Source organism: Typha angustifolia, chromosome 7 (assembly GCF_048772165.1).
Source record: "Typha angustifolia cultivar Huaian chromosome 7, ASM4877216v1, whole genome shotgun sequence".
Lineage (NCBI taxonomy): Eukaryota > Viridiplantae > Streptophyta > Magnoliopsida > Poales > Typhaceae > Typha > Typha angustifolia.
In genome coordinates, this window is record NC_133245.1 from 17,734,702 (window position 1) to 17,757,955 (window position 23,254).

Consider the following 23,254-nt stretch of genomic DNA (forward strand, 5'->3'; position numbering starts at 1 on the left):
TTGAATTTTCACCTTCATGTGCATTTATATTTGTCTTGCCTCTACTTGGATCGCCCTTCTTGTCTTTAGTGAACAAAGCCTCTTCTTTATTATCTTTACCGGAAATCAAACACTCTGCCATTTGCTTTGCCAATTCTTCTTGGTTGCTAAGCAAATTCTCAAACTTTACTATACTTGGTTGTCTATCCCAAACCTGTAGTGATGAGACAAAAAAATGATACTCCTTTTGAAGCCCTCGAATAAGGTACCGGTTCATCTTTGCTTCACTAATTGGTTCATCCGAATCCAAACTAGAAATCTCTGCACATACGTTCTTTATTTTGAAAAAAATACTCTCCAATGCTTATGTTTCCTTAAATTGTATTTGACAACTCATTCTCTAAAAATTACAACCTAGCCTCACTTTTCCTTGTCAACAACTTTTCAAAAGCATTCTTAACATCTTTTAGTGTCTTGGCCTCTCGAATATGATCAAACATATCTCTATGCATAGATGTCTTTAAGACAAACATATCCTTACCATTTCTAGCAAGCTATCTCTTTCTTCCATCTTTATTTCCCGGTGCATCATCAGGTATTTAGGTCTCACTCCCACAAATGGTCTCCCATAACTCTTGGCCTTGAAGGTATGCCTCCATGCATGACTTACATATTGGATAATTTGAACTTGTGAGCCTTCCCATTCCAAGATAATTGAAACTTTTCATTATATCCATCATAGAGACAATTCTACAAATACCTTGTGTGCACAAATTGAAGCACTTCTCTTTTGCTTCCCATGGATGTAGAATCTCTAACTCACCATAAGAACCCTTGTAGCTCTAATACCATGAAGAAAAATTAGTATTCTCTAATCTGATAACTTCATTTTCTTTAAGTGTAAAAATTTAATATTTTTTACACGCTCAAAATCACACAACCTCAAATAGAAACAAGAAGGGAGAAGATAACCTTACAATCAAGCACCCAAATAATCACAATGCATATAAATCATAATCTTCACCTCAAGAGATAATAACTAAGGTATAAACTCAATAATACCAAGTCTTCACAAATAGAAAGTTATCGAACTTACAAAACAAGCTCACAAAAGATGTAGAAGGTAGAATAGAAGGTCACCCACCTTCTTTCTAGCAAAACTCCAAGATGGATCCTTTTCCTTTTCTTGCTCTCTAAGATGACACCAAAATTAAAAAAATAAAAAAGACTAAGAGTTATCTTGACATATAATGACTTACTTTCATATGACCAAACAAAACTCATACATAACAAGATAAAACTATTCCTAAATGCCCCTCATAAGTATGATGACTACCAAAATATCCTTGGTAATAACACACCAATTAACTAGATGAAATAGTATGACAAAAAAGATAATCAAGTTCTGCTTCCTTTTAACAGGCACTAGATATTCGAAGCTCTGCTTCCTTCTTTGCGTGCTTATGATCAAATTTATTTTCCACAGCTTTCAATTTAACGCCAAAAGTTTCGGAGAAAAGATTTGATCCCGGTTATGGGACTGCGATAGAGTACCACCAATAAACACACTGTCGGGAAGAAGGTGAGCTCACAAACAAACGGAATTATGTCCTGCCTCTCTGCCCTCTTTCCTCCGTAGATTTGAAGATAGATGTTACATGAGAAGGCTACAAGTAGAGCCACTAGTGCAATGAGGAATGACATACTAGCTAAGAAGTACTTAGTAGGAAGAGAGCGTCGGAAGTCTTGCTCCCTGTAAGACGAACCTAAGAAGGATAAGAATAACACAAGAGAAGCAGCGGCACTGGATAACCCAATCACGTATGCATGAGAGAACACTTTGAATGCAGTCCTGTGGAGAAAGATTGGATCTTGGTTTGCATCCTTATCACCTGGAATAGAGAAACTGGAGGCAAATACCACAGCTGCTACGAGGCCAGAGCATGTCTTCCCCAATTCTGTTAGCTCCGTTTTGCCACTTTTTACCATATCCTCATGCTTCTCAGTGAAAAGCTCTTCTGCAGTCTGCTCATTTTTGTTTCGGCAATGCAAGAGATCTTTTGGTACCATCTTTCTTACTTTCTGCATTTGATACAAACATATGTAAGTTGGTTTCTCTATAATTATTTATAGTTTTAAATCCTACTCCGAGTCAGAGATACACGAAATCTGTCTTTGTGTACGTTTCATCTTTCCAAGATATAGATCCCTATGTATGCATGGTCTGTAACTTCATAATAGAATTACGTACTTCATATATTTAGTATAGCATACGTAAAGTAAATCCTTTTGTTTTGCAACCTTTTACAGTTATACCATTCTCTTTTTTTTTTAAAAAAAAAAAACATTTTACAGTTATCCACTAAACCATATGGAGTAATATTTACAATAAAGTGAACATGTAGCAGTTCAAAAATTTAGCACATACATGGATCTCTATTATTGAAATTGCAATGAGAAAAGAAAATTGCACTGATCTATAAAATTGCAATGAGAAAAGAAAAGTCCACTCGGGAGCACTTTTAATTCTTAATGTAAAGAGGAAAGAAGTTGGTCTTACTGGATTTCATTACATAATAATAATAACAACAACAACAACAAACAACAATAAAGTACTAGATTAAGGTATGATATAGAAGATTAACTTATGCCATGCACACGATCGATTACATACTACATATGTATTTTGTAAGTCCATCTACCTTTTGTTTAGTCTAACCTAAGATAAAGACTTTTCTCACCAATTCTTGAAAGGAAAAAAAAGGTTGCAACAGGTATAAAAAAGTATGCCCTCAGACCATACATGTATAGAGCAAGTAATAAATGGATTGTAGTTAGTTATGTGTAAATTCACCTCAAACCATTGGAGTTCATATTGCATCTGCAAGAGAAAGCCCTCATCTTTCACAGTTTTCTCTGCAGCAAAATGCAAGATGGTATTTCCAGTCGCCGGGTGGACGTAGGACAGCAACCCAGAAGGTATAGTTGGATTACTCCCAGAGATCTTTGATAGTATAAGCTTCGTAATCTTTTTGTGGCCATATTTGATTGCCACTTGAAGCACATTCATTTCCTCTGTATCTAAATTGGATGTAGATTCCGGAAATAGGTCTAAGATTTCCTCTACGAATTCATCAAGTCCCATTTTAGCACAAATAATTAGAGGTGACTCAGTCCATCGAACGTGATTTTCAGTCGCATCCTTTTTCTGGCAGCAGCACTTCACTAATTCTTTCAAAAGGGTCTTATTTTCTGAAGAATTCCCTCCCTCCTTTTGTTTTGTTTCATTTGAAGGGTAAAAGATATTTATTTCGGAAGGTTTCCCTCCTTTGTTATAAAAATTCCAATAACCAGGCTTCTTAGCTAATAAAGCAATCAGTTTCTTGGTTTGCCTCTGCTTCTGTTTCTGCTCTTGGAGTTCCTGAATACTAGGGAATACTGTAGGATAACAAATAAGAATTGTAAATTAACTACAGTAGTATATTAGATTATAATTGTGGATATCAAGTTTATATAGAAATTAACTTCCCTGGACATATAGAGAAATAAGATCATAATAAAATGCATTTGCATTTTCAAGTAGAGGATATATATAAATAATTTCTAAAAACCTTTTTCAACGAGAATGAATTCCTATATATTAGCATATTTAAAACTCACATTGCTTCAATACATTGAAAACAAACTGCCGAATCCATGTGACTGTAGAAACATTAAATTCAGAAAATCAGTTAAGTCAGATGAAGCCCAAAAGTCATGCAATCTTAATAAGGGATAATTACGTACTGTACCAGGAAATCGATAAATCAACTCTAGGAGGTAGCAAAGGGTAGAACAATGTTTTGGAAATTTTCCATGAAGTGTTATCAAAGACTGCTTCTCTTCATCCTGCAGTTAATTGCAGCTCCAGCATTTATTGTAGCAAAAGCCAAAATAATTATCTCACGATCGTTGAAACAAATTATATTTAACTCGATCTTTATTATTAGATAGATCACATGGTTAATATTGTAAAAAAAAAAGAGAAAAATATATATAGGGAAAAAGACTTCACATTCGATCCATTTAATCTAATATTGCCTAATGCATGACTTCTCATATAAAAAGATTAAATAATGAATTACCGTTGGTATCCCTGACTCCTTTCGTTCGTTGTTAGTTTTATCAACAGGTTTCTCCTTTTCCAACGGAATACCTGAAATAACGAAATAAGCTAGAAAAGAGTGCCGAAGAGCACGAGCAATGGTGCATGTGTGTATGCACACACACACTTGTAAGCACACGTACCCGAGTTGAATAATTGTGCTTTGTATATGCCTCTTGCGTCAATATAATGTACATAGAACTTACCCATAATAGAGTTGATCTATAGAAATATACCTTACTTCGAATCTTTTTTATTTGTTGATAAATCTTTAAGAACTTCTAATCTTAAATACAAATTAAACAAGATATATGTATTTTTAATTAACATATATTTCTTACTGAAAGCCTTTATATACGTGCAATACAAGTTGGTTTTTGAAAATAAATTCTGGTTGAAAGTGCCTAAGTTTCATCATCTTCCATGTTTCTTTTCTCTCCCAGTTTCATATTCTTAAATTCATGTTCTACTCTTGTTCTTTCACATAAGGTGGCAATGCATGCAGTAAGAGATGAAGTGATGGATAGTAATAAGAAAACAGGGTCATGGCGCATATATAGTAGTTTAATATTAAATTAGACGACATACTAGGAAGTGTGCAATGATAGAAATAGTTTCAGGCATATATTTCTAATAGTTTGGAGATCTAGTTTGCACTACCCATTAAGCTAAATTTCTGTCACGATTAATTAGTTTGCAATGATCTCTAGCTAAAACCCCGCTGATCCTTTATGATATATTAAAAATTGGCTGACTGACTGTTCTAACTAATATGAAAATAAGTAACCAGTAAGTACTCCAAGACATGCATCTGGGATCTGCTAGCTACTCGATCCCTATGATAGCGAAATACGTGCAGATCGAGGACTAATTCAATTGAAAATTGAAAGGAAGAAGAAGAAGAAGAAGAAGAAGAAGAAAGGAAATTAAGTGTGCTAACAGTAATAGATGATGGAATCCAGGAACCCAAGTTGCAGTTTGCTTCTGAAGGCCTCAGGAATGGTCAGTAGGAGGTGCAATGGCGTGGCGCCAAATGTATTGCGACTAGTAGTCAGTTCTGGATATTTCTTTGCTATATCCATTGCAAGATCTGCATCAAATATGTATGTATATAGTTAAGTTGATTAACTAACAACCAAAACCTATATATATATATATTCGATGTTATTATATATATGTATGTATATAGTTAAGTTGATTAAGTAACTATACCAGGTGCATTTCCCGTGACTGCATAATGCAGCATGTTGGAGCCATCCTCCCTCCTTTGTCCTAAATCATCCCAGTCACTTCCATTTATCTCGCTTCCGATCTCCACCAGCTTCCAAAATGCGTCTTGGTCTTGCTGCCCGTAGAGCGCCGCCTTGTGCAGCGGAATCTCCTTTTTCCAGTTTCTCAACCACGTGAGCTTCCCGTCTTTCATCGCGAGCTTCTCCACCACCCTCACGTCTCCATTTGCTGCAGCCACGTGCAGCGCCGTATCACCGTAGATGTTCGAAGCCGTCAGTTGATTCTCTTCAGACATCACCTCCACCAGCCTCAGTGCGAGATCGCTCTTCTTGTGGGCGATCACGACGCTAAGCAGCGGGTCATCTGATAAATTCACCGCGTCTGATAAATTCATCTCATCATCATTTAGTATGAACTTTTCTGATATGAGCTTCTGGAGATAGGTCCAATCATCGCTGCGTATAGCGTCATCAATCTCTTTGTACTTTTTCTGGAATTTCTCTTGATAGATCGCTGGGAATTTGGACTGCCGTGGTTTGTGGGGGTCATATGGGCTCACTTTAGAATCTACTGCGGAGCCACAATTTTCAATATGACGGACCATACATGAATCATAGACACATTCAAATTGTTTGCAAAACAAATAAAAAATACAGAACTTTGCAAAACTAATTAATTATCAATAATGATCCCATAATTGTTCGCCAGACTTCTCATAAAAATTTTAAATTCATATTCCTACATCTCGTGGAGTTATATCAAACTAAACAAAAATACACCTACACCTCAATACAAGCAATAACTTCTATAAACAATTAAATAAAGTTTAAGAATTAAAAAATAAAGTATTAATATAGTAAATAAATTACTATTGCGATCACATTAGTCATTAGATGCTAAAACATTATATAATAAAGATGACGATGGATTAATTTGCGTCATAAATAATTTTTACAAAAGAAACGAGAGTGGAATAAGAAAATTCTAATAATTTTTCATTAATAAAAAATTATTTAAAAATATTCTATAAATGCTGTCATTTTGTAAAGTTGTTCCAATTTCCTTTCCTCTTTCTAAACTCTTAAATATTAACAAAGTGAGACACATAGAGTTGAAGAAAGATTAAGAGGAGCCAATTAGATAGTAAAATTACATAAATTAAAGAGCCAACCATGGTAGATGTTACCATAAAAGTGGACCCGCCCATCATCGTGAGACAATTCCTTCGTATTATCATCGTCAGACCATACTTCCGTATGATTGCGAAGCATTGCCATGACCAGATTGATTTTTATGATCAACTGATGTTGGCTTAATGTAAGGTTTAATTTATAGGCTAGCTTGAGGAATTAAAGGTGACGACAAATTTGGCTGCTTTAATGATTAGAGGAACAAAGTGTACATGCATTGGATGCTCTCGACCTATTGGGTTTAGGAATAAATTAATAAAAGTTCATAAGTCAAATTAAAGCTACGGCGTACGTGCATATATTCTGGTGATTGATGATCTACAAACATACTGCAGGTTGGTTAATTTCGAAAGCATCCTCTCCTCTTTGGCCCATTAGTTTAATACAGGAGTATGGGAGAATGGGATCATATTCTGGGACAGCCAGCTGCACAAAAATGTGAACCTGAAATGGTCCAAAAGCCAAAGCAACTCCCAAGGATCATCAAGGCAAAATCCAATAAAAGTTTACCTCCAATTTGGGCAAAGAATAGTTTTTGGTCCCAATTATTTAGGAGGTATATATTATGCTCTACTTTCTCTGCAACGTCCTAAAACAACTTCCTATATGTTTTATATATTCTCCTGCATTTATTTTGCTCCGGTTGCATTGTTCATGTAATTAGTTCAGTTATCTATACCTTAGTGTTGGTCACAGCATGGCAGTATAAGAACTCGTATACACCTAAGGCTATTAATCTCAATGAAACCTTTAGTCTCAATGAACCAATCCGGCTACCTACCTAGTTACAGTTTTTCATACGTATATAGGTGATGATTGATCAACAGGATGGTTAATTTCGAAAGCATCCTCTCCTCTTTGGGTCATTAGTTTTATACAGAGTACGGGAGAATGGGATCATATTCCGGGACAGCCAGCTTCACAAAAATGTTAACCTGCAATGGTCCAAAAGCTAAAGCAACTCCAAAGATCATCAAGGGCAAAGCCAAAGGTTTACCTGCAATTTGAGCAAAGAATAGTTTTTTTGTCACAATTAAGCAGGAGGTACACTTCTTTCCCCGCAACGTCCTAAAGCAACTTCCTCTATGTTCTAAATAGCCAAATGCAAAATTACTGAGCATGGAATTTGTATATTCTTCTTCATTTATTTTGCTCCGGTTGTATGGTTCATGTAATTAGTACAGTTTTCTATATCTTAGTACACTCATTCGCTTTGAATAGTTGGTTGCCTTTGGTTTCAGGAGTGGTGCATGCACTTCCTAATGGTGAAGACCACTTGGAGTTTATTTTAAAATTGTTTGTATAAATTATTTAGATTTGGCATCAAAAGATGCAAATTTGCAGGGCAATGCAATTCTAGGATTTGCACTCACTTTGTAGTGGTAGAGAGTGATTTGTTGAAATATTGAGTTTTTCGCCAAGGTAGAGAATTATTGAATTTTGGCTCAAACTTAGTTTTCAATAGTTTTAAAACTTTATGTGCCGGGGCATTCGAACGAGCCCCTGAGGGCGTTCGAACGCAAAGCCTTGAAAATCTTTGCACATCAAAGACGTTTGAATGGGCCCTGGGGGTGTTCGAACGCAAAGTCCAGAGAAATTTTGCACTATGTAGGAGTTCGAATGGACCCTGTGAGTATTCGAACGGGATTCGCGGGCATTCAAATGCTGGCAAGATTTTCAGCTAATTTGAGTCAACCTTATAAATACTAATATTTAGGTTTTTGGGTTTGGTGTAAGCATTTTGCATGAGAAAGATATTAAAGAGGAGAGCCACCATTGTTTAGAGTGATATTAGAGTTAAAAACTTTGTATTTGGTGATTTGCATAGTGAATTGAATATTATTTCGCCCGTGGACGTAAGCACATCGCCGAATCACGTAAATCTTGTCACTCTCTCTCTCCCTTTTCTCTTTGTAGTTTACATTTGAAATTTCTATTTGTGATTAACTTTGATATTAAAAGATCTCTACAACTAGCACCTTAAAATTAAAGTTCTCATATTAGTATTAATATTAGCTTTTTTAATATTTTAATTTGTCTTAATTATTACTATTCTATTTGGATTTGTTTGAGGGTGAAGGATTTTGCTTCCGCTACTTTCCACTGATCGGCATTTAGCACAACAATGTCTTCGTTCTTGATTTTTATCAATTAATGTTAGCTTAATGCAACGTATTATAGGCTTGAGAAAAGGTGATAAGAATTGGATGCTTTTTTTTCTTTTGCATTTACATACGGTTGAAAGAAGAAAGTGTTAGGTTTTTATTTGTTGGCAATTGTGTACAAAATATTCTAAGTGTATTTTTTCATGTATATGAGCTTTACACAAGTCTAGAATATCTCTCATTTGAAGAATTACAAGATTATTGGAGAAAAGCTGTTGAGTTCACACCGCGTTCACAAACGCGTTCGAACACGGTACGTTCACAAATGAGTTCGAACGCAGTGCGTTCACAAACGAGTTCGAACACGAAATCTGCGTTCACACAGACAGAGAGTCACGTTCACAAACGTGTTCGAACGCGGGCACTGCGTTCACACAGACCGAGAGCTGCGTTCACAAACGCGTTCGAACGCAACCTGAAGAATTCAAGCTGTCGCGTTCGAACGCACTCGAGCCCGTTCGAACGCACCAACAAAGTTTAAGAATCTTGGACTTTCATGAGTACGGATAAGACTCGGATTTGGCTTTATCTTGAAGATCATGAGTACGGATAAGACTTGAATTTGGCTCTATCTTGAAGATCATAAGTTCGGATAAAACTTGGATTTGGCTATCTTGAAGATCATGAGAACGGATAAGACTCAGATTTGGCTCTATCTTGAAGATCATAAGTACGGATAAGACTTAGATTTGGCTCTATCTTGGAGATCATATATAAGTATTGTAATGCCCTAACTCTAGTGTTGTTGAAGAAGATTATTGAAGGAGACTTCTTGAGGCTACATTGGTTCTTCAACTAACAAGGCTCTTCTCATCTACAAATCTTAATCTTTCGTAAAGCAGTGAATCGTGGGTTCTAGCGAGCAAGACTGAGAGGAACAAAGTCGTTTGGATCGACGGGTTGTTTAGTGAGTCAGTCTTGTAACTGCTAATATTCTAGTGATTGGTTTTGATCCGAATTTGGATCCGTGGTTTTTTTCCCGTTTGGGTTTTCCACGTTAAAATCTTGGTGTTCATCTCTGCTTTCGTTTTTAATATTTCTTCCGATTTTTACTTAAGCGAACGAGCGAAATCATTGCCTAGTGTTTAGATACATACGTGTGTCTAGGGGTTTTTTCAGAAAGTATGCATTGGATTCCCTCAACCTATTGGTTTAGGAATAAATACAAGTCCATAAGGCAAAAGCTAGGGTGTATTCTGCCAATTGTGAAACCTTTAATCTCAATGAAGTAATCTGGTTGGCTATTTACAATTTTACATGGGCGTGTTAGGTGGTGATAGATCAATAGGTCGGTTTCTAAATCATCTCTTTGGCCCATTAATACACAGTAGCTGGTCAAACAGTAAGGACTTCTCTTACTTTTCTCAACCACTGAGATCGAATCGATTCATCCAATTTCCACCCAAAAAATAAAGAAAAAGAAAAAACTCTAGAGGCAATTAATTCCTTTTGAACTTAGCAAAATAGAACTATGAAATTAGCAACTAGGTAAAAGTGTGTAATATCGGATAAAAAATAAACCAGGAATACAAAGGGACGTTCACGTGTGAAATAACTTTTATACTATTATAACTATACTTATTTATTATATTTGCATAGAGAAATTATACAGGTATAAATTATTATAATGTTCGGTTGTAAACTAGTACGATACTTAGTAATTATACTAAGTGTAATATAAAGTTAAAATTAAAGTGAATAAGAAGAGTAAAACTACATTAGGAATTAGTGAGATTTTAGACTAAAAAACCAAAATATCCTTCAGATGAAAAAGAGTAATAATACATAAATAATGTTTAAAATAATCTTTACGTTCAACGGTGGCTTTTAACTGTACTTTATGAGTTTTTTTACCATGTAATGACAATTTTTTCAGCATATTTATGCAGACATATTTCTCTGTATAATATTTTTTCCTGTATATTTAAATGTAATCAGATTTTATATAGATAATGCTGAGTATTTTTACCATGCAATGTAGGCTTTTACTGATATAATATATACATATTTCCTCGTATTATAGGAAATGTAATATCATGAGGATGAGAGAGAGAATATAATACCATGAGTTTCTCTCGAGAAGATAGAGAGATATTAGAGTATAATAGTATGACTTTTGTGAGAGAGAGAGAGAGAGAGGATAGTGCAACAGCGAAATAATAGTTGATTTAGGTGTTGTTCTAAGAGCAAATATTAACTCTTTGTTTTACAAATCTAAAATAATTTGGTAGTATAAAGTGAAAGGAGAGAGATGTAATTATCAGTAAACTTATAATGTTTAGTTATTATACTAGTATAAAAAGATTTATATTAGAATAAAATTATTCGAGACAATTGAATTAACACGTATGCATTATATATAAGATAAGGATTTATTAACATCACTTCTCTGTCACAACAAACCTCTGCCAAGACATATCAATTGAAAAATATTGGATAGAAAAGAAAATGGCAGACACTATTCCACCGTCGTTCCTCATCTACTTTATTTTATTGTAACCCTGCACCATATTTTTGGAGCTCTGCTTCCTTCTCTACATGCTTCTGATCAAATCTATTTCCACAGTTTCCAATTTAACGACAAGCTTTTCGGAAAAAAGATTTGATCTTGATCGTGGGACTGCAGTTGATTAACACCGCGAGTAAACACACCGCCGGAAAGAAGGTGAGCTCACAAACAAGCGGAAATATGTCCTTCGTCTCCGCCCTCTTTCCTCCATAGATTTGAAGATAGATGTTACATGAGAAGGCTACAAGTAGAGCGACCAATGCAATGAGGAACGACATGATGGCACATAAGTACTTAATAGGAAGAGAGCATCGGAAGTCTTGTTCTTTGTAAGAAGAGATTAAAAAGGATAAGAATAGCACAAGAGAAGTCGCAGCACTAGATAACCCAATCACGTATGCATGGGAGAACACTTTGAATGCCATCCTGTTGAGGAAAATTGGATTTTGGTTTGCATCCTTATCACCTGGAATGCTGAAACTGGAGGCAAATACCACAGCTGCTACGAGGCTGGAGCATGTTTTCCCCAATTCCGTTAGCTGCTTTTTAGCACTCCGTACCATTGTCTCGTGTTTCTCGGTGAAGAGCTCTTCTGCAGTCAGCTCTCTTTTGTTTCGGCAATACCGGAGATCTTCTGGTACCATTTTTCTTACTTTCTGCACTTGATACAATCATAAGTAAGCTAGTTTCCCTATAATTTTCTATAGTATTAAATCTTACTCAGTGTCCTAGAGATATGAAATCTGTTTGTGGTTTCATTTTTCTAAGATACAGATCCCTATGGTGTAACTTCATAATAGAGTATTCCATGTGATTAGTATAGCTAGCATAAACTAAATCCTTTTGGTTTGCAACCTTGTACAGTAATGCCATTCTCTAAATAAAATTTCTACAGATATCCACTAAACCATATGGAGTAATTTTTATAATAAAGTGAACATATAGCAATTCAAAAATATAGCAAATACATGGGTCTCTGTTATGGAAATTAGACTATAAAGCACTAATCTATAAAATTAAAATGAGAAAAAGAAAAGTTCACTCGGGAGCGCTTCTAATTCCTAACAAAAAGAGGAAAAGAAGCTGGTCTTCAAAAGGATTTCATTATATATATATATATATATGCTAATAATAATAATAACAATAATGATGATAATAAAGTACTAGATTTAAGTGGGATGTAGAAGATTAAATTATGTCATACAAATTTATGTATGTATGTCAGATACATGCAAATAATTACATATGTATCTTATAAGTCCATATATCTAGCTTTTGTTTAGTCAAACCTAAGAAAAAGACTTTTCTCACCAATTCTTAAAAGGAGAAGAGGTTGGAATAGGCGTAAAATTGTCTACGAAGTAAGTATATATTAGACCAAGTAAAGGAATAGTAGTTTATTATGTGTAAATTCACCTCAAACCATTGGAATTCATATTTCATCTGCAAGATAGAGTCTTCATCTTTCTCAATTTTCTCTGCAGCAAAATGCAAGATGGTATTTCCAGTCGCCTGGTGGATGGAGGACAGCAACCCAGAAGGTAAAATTGGATTACTCCCAAAGATCATTGATAATATATCCCTTACAATCTTTTCGTGGCCATATTTGATTGCTACTTGAAGCACATTCATTCCCTCTGAATCCAAATTGTGTGCAGATTGTGGAAAGTTTGTTAAGATTTTCTTCACGAATTCATCAAGTCCCATTTTAGCACCAATAATTAGAGGTGAATCGGTCCATCGAACATAATTTTTAGTCTCCTTTGTTGAAGATCTCCCCAGTTCTTCTTCATGATGAACTAATTTTTTTGCTCCGTGGAAAGGGTCTCCTCCTTTATTATAAAAATCCCAAGCATCAGGAAAGTTAGCCATACAAAAAATCAGATCCATGGCTTGCTTTTGGCTCTGTTTGAGTTTTAGAATGTGAGGGAATACTGTAGGATAACAAATAAGAATTGTAAATTAACTACAATCGATATCAAATTTATATAGAAATTAACTTCCCTGTTAGATAGAAAAATATGATCATAAGAAAACGCATTTGAATTTTTCAAGTAGAGGATATAAATATTTGGACAAGTATTAATTCCTACATGTTAGCATATTTTAAACTCACAATGCTTCGATGCAATGAAAACAAGCTGCCGAATCCATCTGCAACCTTTTTGAACAAGTATTCCAAGTAGAAACATCAAATCGAAGAAATTAGTAAGTCAGATGTAGCCCAAAAATCATGCAATCTTAATAAGGGATAATTATGTAGTGTACCAGGAAATCGGTAAATCAACTCTAGGAGGTCGCAAAGGGTAGAACAATGTTCTGAAAATTTTCCACGAAGTGGTATCAAAGACTGCTTCTCTTCATCCTACAATTGCAGTCAAAATCATTATGTCACTATTGTTGAAACAAAGAACATTTAACTCCTTCTTTATTATTAGCTAGCCCAGATGGTTAATATTGTAAAGGAGAGGGAAAAACGAAAAGGAAAGGACTCCACATTCGACCCATTTGATCGAAGTCCAAGTCTTAGACCTATTAGAAAGTCTCAGGGCTATACATGAGAAGATACAAGAATTAATATGAGAGATTGAGTCATCATTCTTTCTTAGCTTAAAACTTTTAGAGAAATTGAACCGTATATGTGTGTGTGTTCTAAATATCGCCTAAAGCGTGAACTCTCCTATAAAAAAAGTAAATAATGAATTACCGTTGGTATGTCCAACTCCTCTGCATGATAAAATTTCTTTTCTTCCAATGGGATACCTGAAATAACAAAACAACATCAAAGAGCATGAGTGGTGGTACACGTGTGTACGCACACACTTGCAAGCACACGTGCTTGAGTTGAATAATAGTGCTTTGTATATGAGCTTTGTTTGCAATCCGTATGCAACTCATAATATCTCTCTATAGAGTTGATTTCAAAGCATATCTACAAAAATATCCGTATTTAGAATCATCTTGCTTCTTGATAAACCTTTCAGAACTTTTAACTTTGAATACACAGCATGATATATGTTTTTCAAATTAAACATATATTTCTCATTGAAATTAAGCTTTTATATATGTCCAATTCAAGTTGGTTTTTCAAAATAAATTTTGGACGATAGTGCCTTGGTTTCATCATCTTCCATGTTTCTTTCTCACCCAGTTTCATATTCTTAAATTCACGTTTCAACCTTGTTCTTTCACATAAGGTGGCAATGCAGTAAGAGATGAAGTGATGGATAGTAATAAGAAAACACGGTCATGGCGCATATATAGTAGTTTAATATTAAATTAGACTACATACTAGGAAGTGTGCAATGATAGAAATAGTTTCAGGCATGTGTAATACTTTGGAGATCTAGTGTATTATTTGATATCCTCTGCACTACCCATTAAGCTAAATTTCTGTCACGACTAGTTTTGTAATGTTTTCTAGCTAAAACCCCGCTGATCCTTTATAATATATTAAAATTTGGCTGACCGATTGTTCTAACTAGCTAATATGAAAACAAATGACCAATACTCCCAAGACATGCAACTGCGATCTGCTACTCGATCCCTATGAGAGCTAAACGAGTGCATCGTAGTAATTCAAGAAAAAATTGAAAGGAAAAAGAAGAAAGGAAAGTGTGCTAACAGTTATAGATGATGGAACCCAGGAACCCAAGTTGCAGTTTGCTTCTGAAGGCCTCAGTAATGGTCAGCATGAGGTGCAATGGCGTGGCGGCAAATGTATTCCGACTACTAACCAGATCTGGATATTTCATTGCTATCTCCTTTGCAATATCTGCATCAAATATGAACACATCGATCGATTACCTAGCTGGTTACGTAAGATGGTGAATCTTATATTAGCTAGATGCCTATTAAGAATTAATCAGATCAGGCTGGTAATAGACTTAACATGTACATGTAACTAACAACCAAAACCTATATATATATATTCGATTTTATTATATATATGTATGTATATAGTTAAGTTGATTAACTAACTATACCAGGTGCATTTCCCATGACTGCATAATGCAGCATGTTGGACCCATCATCCTCCCTCCTTTCATATATGTTTTCTTCTCTGAGATGCATCAGCGTCCAAAATGCGTCTCGCTGCCCGTAGAGCGCCGCCTTATGCAGCGGAATCTCCTGTTTCCTGTTTCTCGACCACATGAGCTCCTCGCATTTCATCGCAATTGCCTCCACCAACCTCACGTCTCCCTTCGCTGCAGCCAGGTGCAGCGCCGTATCACCGTAGATATTTTTAGCCTTCAGATTCTCTTTAGACATCACCTCCATCAGCCTCAGTGCGAGATCACTCTTATTGTAGGCGATTACGACACTAAGCAGCGGGTCATCTGAAAAATTCACCGCATCTGATAAATTCACCACCAAATCCTCATCTTGCGATATTGTGCGCTTTTCTGATACGAGGTTCCAGAGATAGACGAAATTCTCCGCAAGTATCGCGTCATTAATCTCTTTGTACTTTTCCAGGAAGTTCTCCCTGTAGATCTTCGGGAAGTAAGACTCTGATGGTCTCATATGGTCGTCGCCAGGTAAATCTTCCATAACATCATCATTGTTAGATGATTCGACCAGTTCACGGGTACGCATTGCCGCCATACGATCGGGAAGCGTTGCCATATCTTGCTTGATTTGTATCAACTCGTATCAGTTTAGTTAATGCAACGTTAGTTAATTTTATAGGCTTGAGGAATTAAAGGTGACTTCTTTTTCCTCTCCGTTTCCATGTGATTGGAGGAAGAAAGTGTACGTGCATTAGATTCTCTCGACTCAAAGGGTTTAGGAATAAATTCATAAAAGTTCACAAGGCAAATTAAAGCTACATATTCTGCCAAGTTCGAAACCTTTACTCTCAATGAAGCAATCGGGCTAACTACCTATTTACAATTTTACATACGTATATACTATATATAGGTGGTGATTGATCAACCAGGTTGGTTAATTTCGAAAGCATCCTCTCTCCTCTTTGGGCCATTAGTTTTATACAGAGTAGGGGAGAATGGGATCATATTCCGGGACGCCCAGCTTCACAAAAATGTTAACCTGCAATGGTCCAAAAGCTAAAGCAAACTCCAAAGATAATCAAGGGCAAAGCCAAAGGTTTACCTGCAATTTGAGCAAAGAATAGTTTGTTTTTTGTCACAATTAAGCAGGAGGTACACTTCTTTCTCCGGAACGTCCTAAAGCAACTTCCTGTATGTTCTAAATAGCCAAATGCAAAATTACTGAGCATGGAATTTGTATATTCTTCTGCATTTATTTTACTCCGGTTGCATGGTTCATGTAATTGGTACAGTTATTTATATATACCTTAGTTCTGGTCACTGCCGACGTGAAGGATGACTTAGCTTTAATTGAAAACTCAATTAATTTTCTAAGGGCGTAAACCTTCCACTTCGGGCTGTTAATAGGCAACAATCAAGGAATTGGGAAGAAGACGCATGGAAGTCAATGCAAAGGCCAGTTCGCGAACAAGCTAGCTATATATTCGAGGATACAAATTAGCACATATCTTTGCATGGTATAAATTTCCCAACTCCTATTCTATAGGTGAAAGAGTGCTGTTGGTGCTAAAATATTTGCACTTGTGTGGTAGTTAAAGTTCAAGTTCTTAAGCAAATTACTGTACCCTGTGTTTAATTCTTTTGCGACTGTGCTTTATTTATAGTGCTTTCATAGAGGAAGGTTTGTTTAGAGCCAGTGTCCTATCTCCTCCATTTTTATCTTGTCATTTGTTTGATATCTTGTTCCATTATTTTTCAGGTGAAAAGTTTGTTCTAAAATTATTATCCTATCATCCTATTTCCCCTCCTACTATATGTGTATGCCTTGAAGCTTAATAAATTATTTATCTATACACTTGTATAAAAATATAAAAAAAATAAAAAAATAAACCTTCTTGTAGAGCTATATATATATATAATGCCTCTTTGGACTTTTCTTATTTCCAAGAATCGGGAGATCAGCTGCTTAGGAAGTTTGAATTTGGCGTCAAAAGATATAAATTTGCAGTCACTTTGCAGTTGTGGAGAGTGATTTGTTGAAATGTTGAGTTCTTTACTAAGGTGGAGAATTGTTGAAGTTTAGCTCAAACTTAGTTTTCATCAGTTTTTAAACTTTGTGTGCCGGGGCATTCAAACGCAAAGCCTTGAGAAACTTTGCACATCAAAGGCATTCGAACGGGCCCTTGGGGCATTCGAACGCAAAGTCCAGAGAAGTTTTGCACTATGCAAGCATTCAAACGGGCCCCTAAGGGTATTCAAACATGTTTTCTCGAGGGGATTTGCACTCTGCAAGCATTCAAACGACCTCACATGCATTTGAAGCCTTCCAACGCTCCAGATTAAAGTTTTGTTAGTGTTCGGATGGGACCCACGGATGTTCGAATGCCAGATGAGATTTTTAGCTGATTTGAGTCAGCCCTATAAGTACCAATGTTTGGGTTTTAGAATTTGGTGTGGGCATTTTGCATGAGAAAAATATTGGAAAGAAGAGCCACCATTGTTTAAAGTGATATTAGAGTTGAAAACTTTATATTTGGTGATTTGCATAGTGAATTGAAAATTACTCCGCTCGTGGATATAGGCACATCACCGAACCATGTAAATCTTGTTTCTCTTTTTTTTTTTTTCTTTCTTTGTAGTTCGTATTTGGAGTTCCTATTTGTAATTAACTTGGGTATTAGAAGATCTCTACGACTAGCACTTGAAAATTAGAGTTCTCATACTAGTATTGATATTAGTTTTTTTTAATATTTTGATCTACCCTAATTATTGTTATTCCATTTGGATTTGTTCGAGGGTGAAAAGTTTTATTTTCGCTACTTTCTACTAATTGGCATTTAGCACAACAATGTCTTCTTGCTTGATTTTTATCAATTGATGTTAGCTTAATGCAACGTTTTATAGGCTTGAGAAAAGGTGATAAGAATTGGATGCTTATTTTTCTTTTGCATTTACATGCGGTCGAAAGAAGAAAGTATGCATTGGATTCCCTCAACCTATTGGTTTAGGAATAAATACAAGTTCATAAGGCAAAAGCTAGGGTGTATTCTGCCAATTGTGAAACCTTTAATCTCAATGAAGTAATCTGGTTGGCTATTTACAATTTTACATGGGTGTGTTAGGTGGTGATAGATTAATAGGTTGGTTTGTAAATCATCCTCTTTGGCCCATTAATACACAGTAGCTGGTCAAATAGTGAGGACTTCTCTTAGTTTTCTCAGCCACTGTATTTGGTTTGTCCCACGGGAATGGATAGCTGAGATCGAATCGATTCATCCAATTTCCACCCAAAAAAAAAAGGAAAAGAGAAAAACTCTAGAGGCAAAAGGGAGAGAGTTAGCGGCAAAAAGAACAAGACATAAATGAGTAGTTGGTTCATTGGTTCTCCTATAATCCAAGAAAAGTGAGTTGATTTCCTAGTCACTGTTTACCAAAAGAAACAAACAGCAGTAATTGGGGAAACTAAGGGCAAAGAAAAGTGAAGCAATTAAATCTTTTTTACATTTACCAGTTATTTCTAGGACTGCACAAAAATGTTAGCTGTAATGGTCTAAAAGCCAACGCAAATCGCAAAGATGTAGGGCAAATCCAAAGGTTTACATGCAAGTTGAGCAAAGCATAATTCAAGTTGGGCTCGAGACTAATTTTGACCAAGATTCCAGATCAAGCTTGAACATACTCTATTTCTAATTAAGCTTCATTTAGATTATTTTGACAATCCTAACTAATCAATTAATATTAAGGGAAATGATTATCTATTTATTATATTAAAAAATAAACCAGGAATAGAAAGGGACACTCACGTGTGAAATAACTTTTATACTATTATAATTATACTTATTTATTATATTTGCATAAGAGAAATTATATGGGTATAAATTATTATAATGTTCGGTTGTAAACTAGTGTATTATTTGATATGCTCTCCAGTACTTCCCATTAAGCTAAAGTTCCGTCACGATTAATTAGTTTGCAATGATCTCTAGCTAAAAGCCCACTGATCCTTTATGATATATTAAAATTTGGCTGACCGACTGTTCTAACTGATATGAAAATAAGTAACCAGTAAGTACTCCGAGACATGCAACTGGGATCTGCTAGCTACTCGATCTCTATGATAGCTAAATACGTGCAGATCGAGGACTAATTCAATAAAAAAAATTGAAAGAAGAAGAAGAAGAAGAAAGGAAATTAAGTGTGCTAACAGTTATAGATGATGGAATCCAGGAACCCAAGTTGCAATTTGCTTTTGAAGGCCTCAGGAATGGTCAGCAGGAGATGCAATGGCGTGGCGCCAAATGTATTGCGACAAGTACTCAGTTCTGGATATTCATTGGCTATCTCCATTGCAAGATCTGCATCAAATATGCACACATCACCTAGTTACGTAAGACAGTGAATCTTATATTAGCTACATGCCTATTAATTTCTTAAGAATTAATCGGATCACTACATTCCTGAGGCAGGCTGGTAATAGACTTAACATGTACATGTAACTAACAACCAAAACCTATATATATTCGATGTTATTGTATATATGTATATAGTTAAGTTGATTAACTAACTCTACCAGGTGCATTTCCCGTCACTGCATAATGCAGCATGTTGGAGCCATCATCCCACCTCCTTTCATATATTTCGTCATTTTCTAGCTCCACCAGCTTCTAAAAGACGTCACGCTGCCCGTAGAGCGCCGCCTTGTGCAGTGGAATCTCCAGTTTCCTGTTTCTCGACCACATGAGGTTCTGCCATTTCATCACAATCGCCTCCACCAACCTCACGTCTCCCGTCGCTGCAGCCATGTGCAACACCGTATCACCGTAGATGTTCGAAGCCCTCAGATTCTCTTCAGACATCACCTCCACCAGCCTCAGTGCGAGATTGCTCTTCTGGTAGGCGACCACGATGCTAAGCAGTGGGTCATCTGATAAATTCACCGTATCTGATAAATTCATCTCCTCATCATTTAGTATGAACTTTTCTGATACAAGCTTCTGGAGATCAGTCCAATCATAGTTGCGTATAGCATCATCAATCTCTTTGTACTTTTTCTGAAATTTCTTCTGGTGAAACTTTGAGAAGATGGACGGTCGTGCTATGTGGGGGTCATATGAGCCCAGCATAGGATCATCGCCTGCTGCAGAGCCACAATGTTTAATAGAGCGTATCATACATGAATCATAAACACATGCAAATTGTTTGCAAAACAAATAAAAAATGCGGAACTTTACAAAACTAATTAATTATCAATAATGATCCCATATTTGTTCGCGAGACTTCTCATAAAAATTTTAAATTCAGATTGCTACATCTTTTGGAGTTATATCAAAATAAACAAAAATACACGTACACCTCAATACAAGCAATAACTTCTATAAACAATTAAATAAAACTTAAGAATTAAAGCATAAAAGTATTAAATATTATATAATAAAGATGGCGACGAATTAATATGTGTCATAAATAATTTTCACAAAAGAAACGAGACTAATCAGTTTATTTGTCATAAATTAAATAGTTTTCTGAATTTTTTTTAAAGAAAACTAATCACAAAAAATGTGTAAGAAACCTATTCAAAATATTCTATAAATACTGTCATTTTGTAAAGTTGTCACAATTCTTTTTTCTCGTTCTAAACTCTCAAATATTGTTAACTATAAGTAGGATAAGTGAGACACATAGAGTTGACGAAAGATCAATAGAAAGTACGTAGCAAAATTATATAAATTAAGAGGCCAACCATTGCTGACCTTACCATGAAAGTGGACCCACCAATCATCGTGAGACGATTCATCCGAATTATCAGACGACACGTCCGTATAATTGCGAACCATTGCCATGTCTTGATTGATTTTTATGATCAACTGGCGTTATCTTAACGTAAGGTTTAATTTATAGGCTAGCTTGGGGAATTAAAGGTGACGACAAATTTGGCTGCTTTAATTATTTTTCCTTTTGCGTTTGCGTGTGATTAGAGGAACAAAGAGTACATGCATCGGATGCTCTCTTACTATTGGGTTTAGGAATAAATAAATAAAAGTTCATAAGTCAAATTAAAGGTGGGGCGTACGTGCATATATTCTGGTGATTGATGATCAACAAACATACTGCAGGTTGGTTAATTTCGAAAGCATCCTCTCCTCTTTGGCCCATTAGTTTAATACAGGAGTATGGGAGAATGGGATCATATTCCCAGCTGCACAAAAGCCAAAGCAACTCCCAAAGATCATCAAGGACAAATCCAATAAAAGTTTACCTCCAATTTGAGCAAAGAATTATTTTTCGTCCCAATTAAGCAGGAGGTATACACCTCTTTCTCTAGAACGTCTTAAAGTAACCTCAGCTCCTATATGCTTTATATATTCTCCTTAAGTCCAACTTGTATAGGCCTGACGACTTACGTGAAGGATGACTAAGCTTTAGTGAAAACGTAATTAGTTTTCTAACTATCGTATCACGGAGTGTGTAAACCTTCCACTTCGAGGTGTTAATTGACAACAATCTAGGAATTGCGAATAACACGCATGGCAGTTTGCTAACAAGCTGTATATTTGAGGATACAAATTAGCAAGTACCTTTGCATGGCATAATTTTCCTAACTCTTATTCAATAGGTGAAGAGTGCTATTGGTGTAGTTAAAGTTGAGCTTCCAAAGCAAATTATTATACTAAGGCTTTATTTGCTTTGAATTTAGAGACCCCATAAACTAATTAAGTGACTCTCTCTAAACTGGTTCGATAATTAAATATAATTTTATTTTTTTATATTTAATTAAATTTACTTTTTAAGAATAAAAGATAAAATTAATTAATTAAGTTTAAGGCTTAGCCTCGTACCAAACAAATCTTAAGTCATTTATAACTGAGCTTTTTTGCAGTGCTGTGATTAATAAGCCAAAGACATGGTTTCTAATGCCTTTATCTCCTTAGTTCTTTATTTTGCTTGAATATTTGTATTTTGTTATATATTTGATACTCTGGTTAACGGTGAAGTTTGTTTTAGAATTGCCATCCTATTTTTTTCTCTTACTATTTATGAATATTATAATAACCGAAAATAAAATAAAAATAATAAATAGATAAATAAAAATAAATATTAATAATGATAAGGATAATAATGCACTTATCCTTATTAGAATCTTATTAGGGAAAAAAAAACTAAACCCGTATTATCTTTATTTATATATATATATATACTAGACAATAATAATAATAATTCTAGAGACCAAAAACAAAGAAAGGGTGGTGGCAAGGAAGAAGAAGAAAGGGAAGAAGAAAGGAAGAAGGGAGGAGATTTAAAAATAAAATAAAATAAAAGAAGGATCTCTTGCTACAGTATATACGGTACTATTACAGCAGCAGTAAAGCCAATATTACAGAAGAAAAAGGGACAACCTCGGTAAGAAAAATTCAGAATCAGAAATTATTTGGATTTTCTCTTTCATATTTTGTTTTATTAATACAGAAACATTTGTAATAATTTTCCTTTATTAAATAAAATCTGTTTAAAGATGTTTGAATGTTTATCTATAGGTATATTTTATTGGGTTATAAAAAAACAGTGACAATTAGATATTCATAATTATATTTTATTAGTCGATGTAAATATTTATTTACTATTAGAATATATTAAGAATTAGAAATTTACTTTTAGAATAATTTTTTAGGTAACGTGACAGATTGAATATTGATATTTACCATATTTTGTTTTTATGTAAATATGATATAAAAGTTAATCATGATATTAGAGTGTCGTAAAAGTTTTAAATTATTTGATTTAAAATACATTGGCATCTATACATTATTTAACTTATGTATAACAAATTCTTGATAAAAATTATGAATCAAGAACTATATGATCATGATTTGATTTGGTTTAAGTAAGTATAATTTTGAAAGAGATATTTATAACTTATTTTGAGAGATAAGTCCCGAGAAAGTATTCCAATTCTTAGAATGTACGTTGCGACGTGCTATCAAGTAACTTTAGCAGGATTAAGAAAAAAATTCTTAGATTTTCGTTCC

At 35.0% G+C, this 23,254-nt stretch overlaps 3 protein-coding genes across 7 annotated transcripts; all 3 read right to left on the reverse strand.

Annotated features, from left to right (window-relative positions):
- Positions 1–1,164: 1,164 nt before the first annotated feature.
- On the reverse strand, positions 1,165–6,641 carry LOC140763402 (uncharacterized). 2 transcript variants are annotated; one of them, XM_073101581.1, is made up of 8 exons: positions 6,540–6,641; positions 5,336–5,920; positions 5,064–5,213; positions 4,104–4,174; positions 3,771–3,867; positions 3,640–3,681; positions 2,834–3,417; positions 1,165–2,061 (listed from the first exon to the last, which is right to left on the reverse strand). In XM_073101581.1, exons 1-8 carry the CDS (start codon positions 6,628–6,630, stop codon positions 1,474–1,476), a joined length of 2,208 nt encoding a protein of 735 aa, XP_072957682.1. In that variant the 5' UTR covers positions 6,631–6,641; the 3' UTR covers positions 1,165–1,473. The 2 variants fall into 2 exon arrangements, with proteins under 2 accessions (XP_072957682.1, XP_072957681.1); XM_073101580.1 differs by having other exon boundaries at positions 5,336–5,923; positions 6,540–6,640.
- Positions 6,642–11,117: 4,476 nt separating this feature from the next.
- Positions 11,118–15,857, reverse strand: LOC140763544 (uncharacterized). Its single transcript, XM_073101774.1, has 7 exons — positions 15,204–15,857; positions 14,843–14,992; positions 13,925–13,980; positions 13,486–13,582; positions 13,334–13,378; positions 12,634–13,151; positions 11,118–11,873 (listed from the first exon to the last, which is right to left on the reverse strand). Exons 1-7 carry the CDS (start codon positions 15,844–15,846, stop codon positions 11,283–11,285), a joined length of 2,100 nt encoding a protein of 699 aa, XP_072957875.1. The 5' UTR covers positions 15,847–15,857; the 3' UTR covers positions 11,118–11,282.
- Positions 15,858–19,323: 3,466 nt separating this feature from the next.
- Positions 19,324–21,081, reverse strand: LOC140763685 (uncharacterized). 4 transcript variants are annotated; one of them, XR_012104871.1, is made up of 3 exons: positions 20,986–21,081; positions 19,801–20,367; positions 19,324–19,585 (listed from the first exon to the last, which is right to left on the reverse strand). XR_012104871.1 is itself a non-coding variant. In XM_073101981.1 (3 exons), exons 1-2 carry the CDS (start codon positions 21,068–21,070, stop codon positions 19,895–19,897), a joined length of 558 nt encoding a protein of 185 aa, XP_072958082.1. In that variant the 5' UTR covers positions 21,071–21,081; the 3' UTR covers positions 19,324–19,585; positions 19,854–19,894. The 4 variants fall into 4 exon arrangements, 2 of the variants coding, with proteins under 2 accessions (XP_072958082.1, XP_072958081.1); XR_012104872.1 differs by having other exon boundaries at positions 19,801–20,364; positions 20,986–21,077; XM_073101981.1 differs by having other exon boundaries at positions 19,854–20,367.
- Positions 21,082–23,254: the final 2,173 nt, after the last annotated feature.

Bases quoted from the DNA above. Each gene is read 5' to 3' on its own strand.
- LOC140763402 (XM_073101580.1), bottom strand. From the start codon at position 6,630: ATGGCAATGCTTCGCAATCATACGGAAGTATGGTCTGACGATGATAAT. The intron at 5,214-5,335 runs GTATAGTTACTT...TATTTGATGCAG, and splicing joins AGTCACGGGAAATGCACCTG to ATCTTGCAATGGATATAGCA. The intron at 3,418-3,639 runs GTGAGTTTTAAA...GTTATCCTACAG, and splicing joins TTTCAATGTATTGAAGCAAT to TATTCCCTAGTATTCAGGAA.
- LOC140763544 (XM_073101774.1), bottom strand. From the start codon at position 15,846: ATGGCAACGCTTCCCGATCGTATGGCGGCAATGCGTACCCGTGAACTG. The intron at 13,379-13,485 runs GTACACTACATA...TTGTTCAAAAAG, and splicing joins GTTGATTTACCGATTTCCTG to GTTGCAGATGGATTCGGCAG. The intron at 13,152-13,333 runs GTGAGTTTAAAA...GTTATCCTACAG, and splicing joins TTTCATTGCATCGAAGCATT to TATTCCCTCACATTCTAAAA.
- LOC140763685 (XM_073101981.1), bottom strand. From the start codon at position 21,070: ATGGCAATGGTTCGCAATTATACGGACGTGTCGTCTGATAATTCGGAT. The intron at 20,368-20,985 runs GTAAGGTCAGCA...GTGGCTCTGCAG, and splicing joins TTGGTGGGTCCACTTTCATG to CAGGCGATGATCCTATGCTG.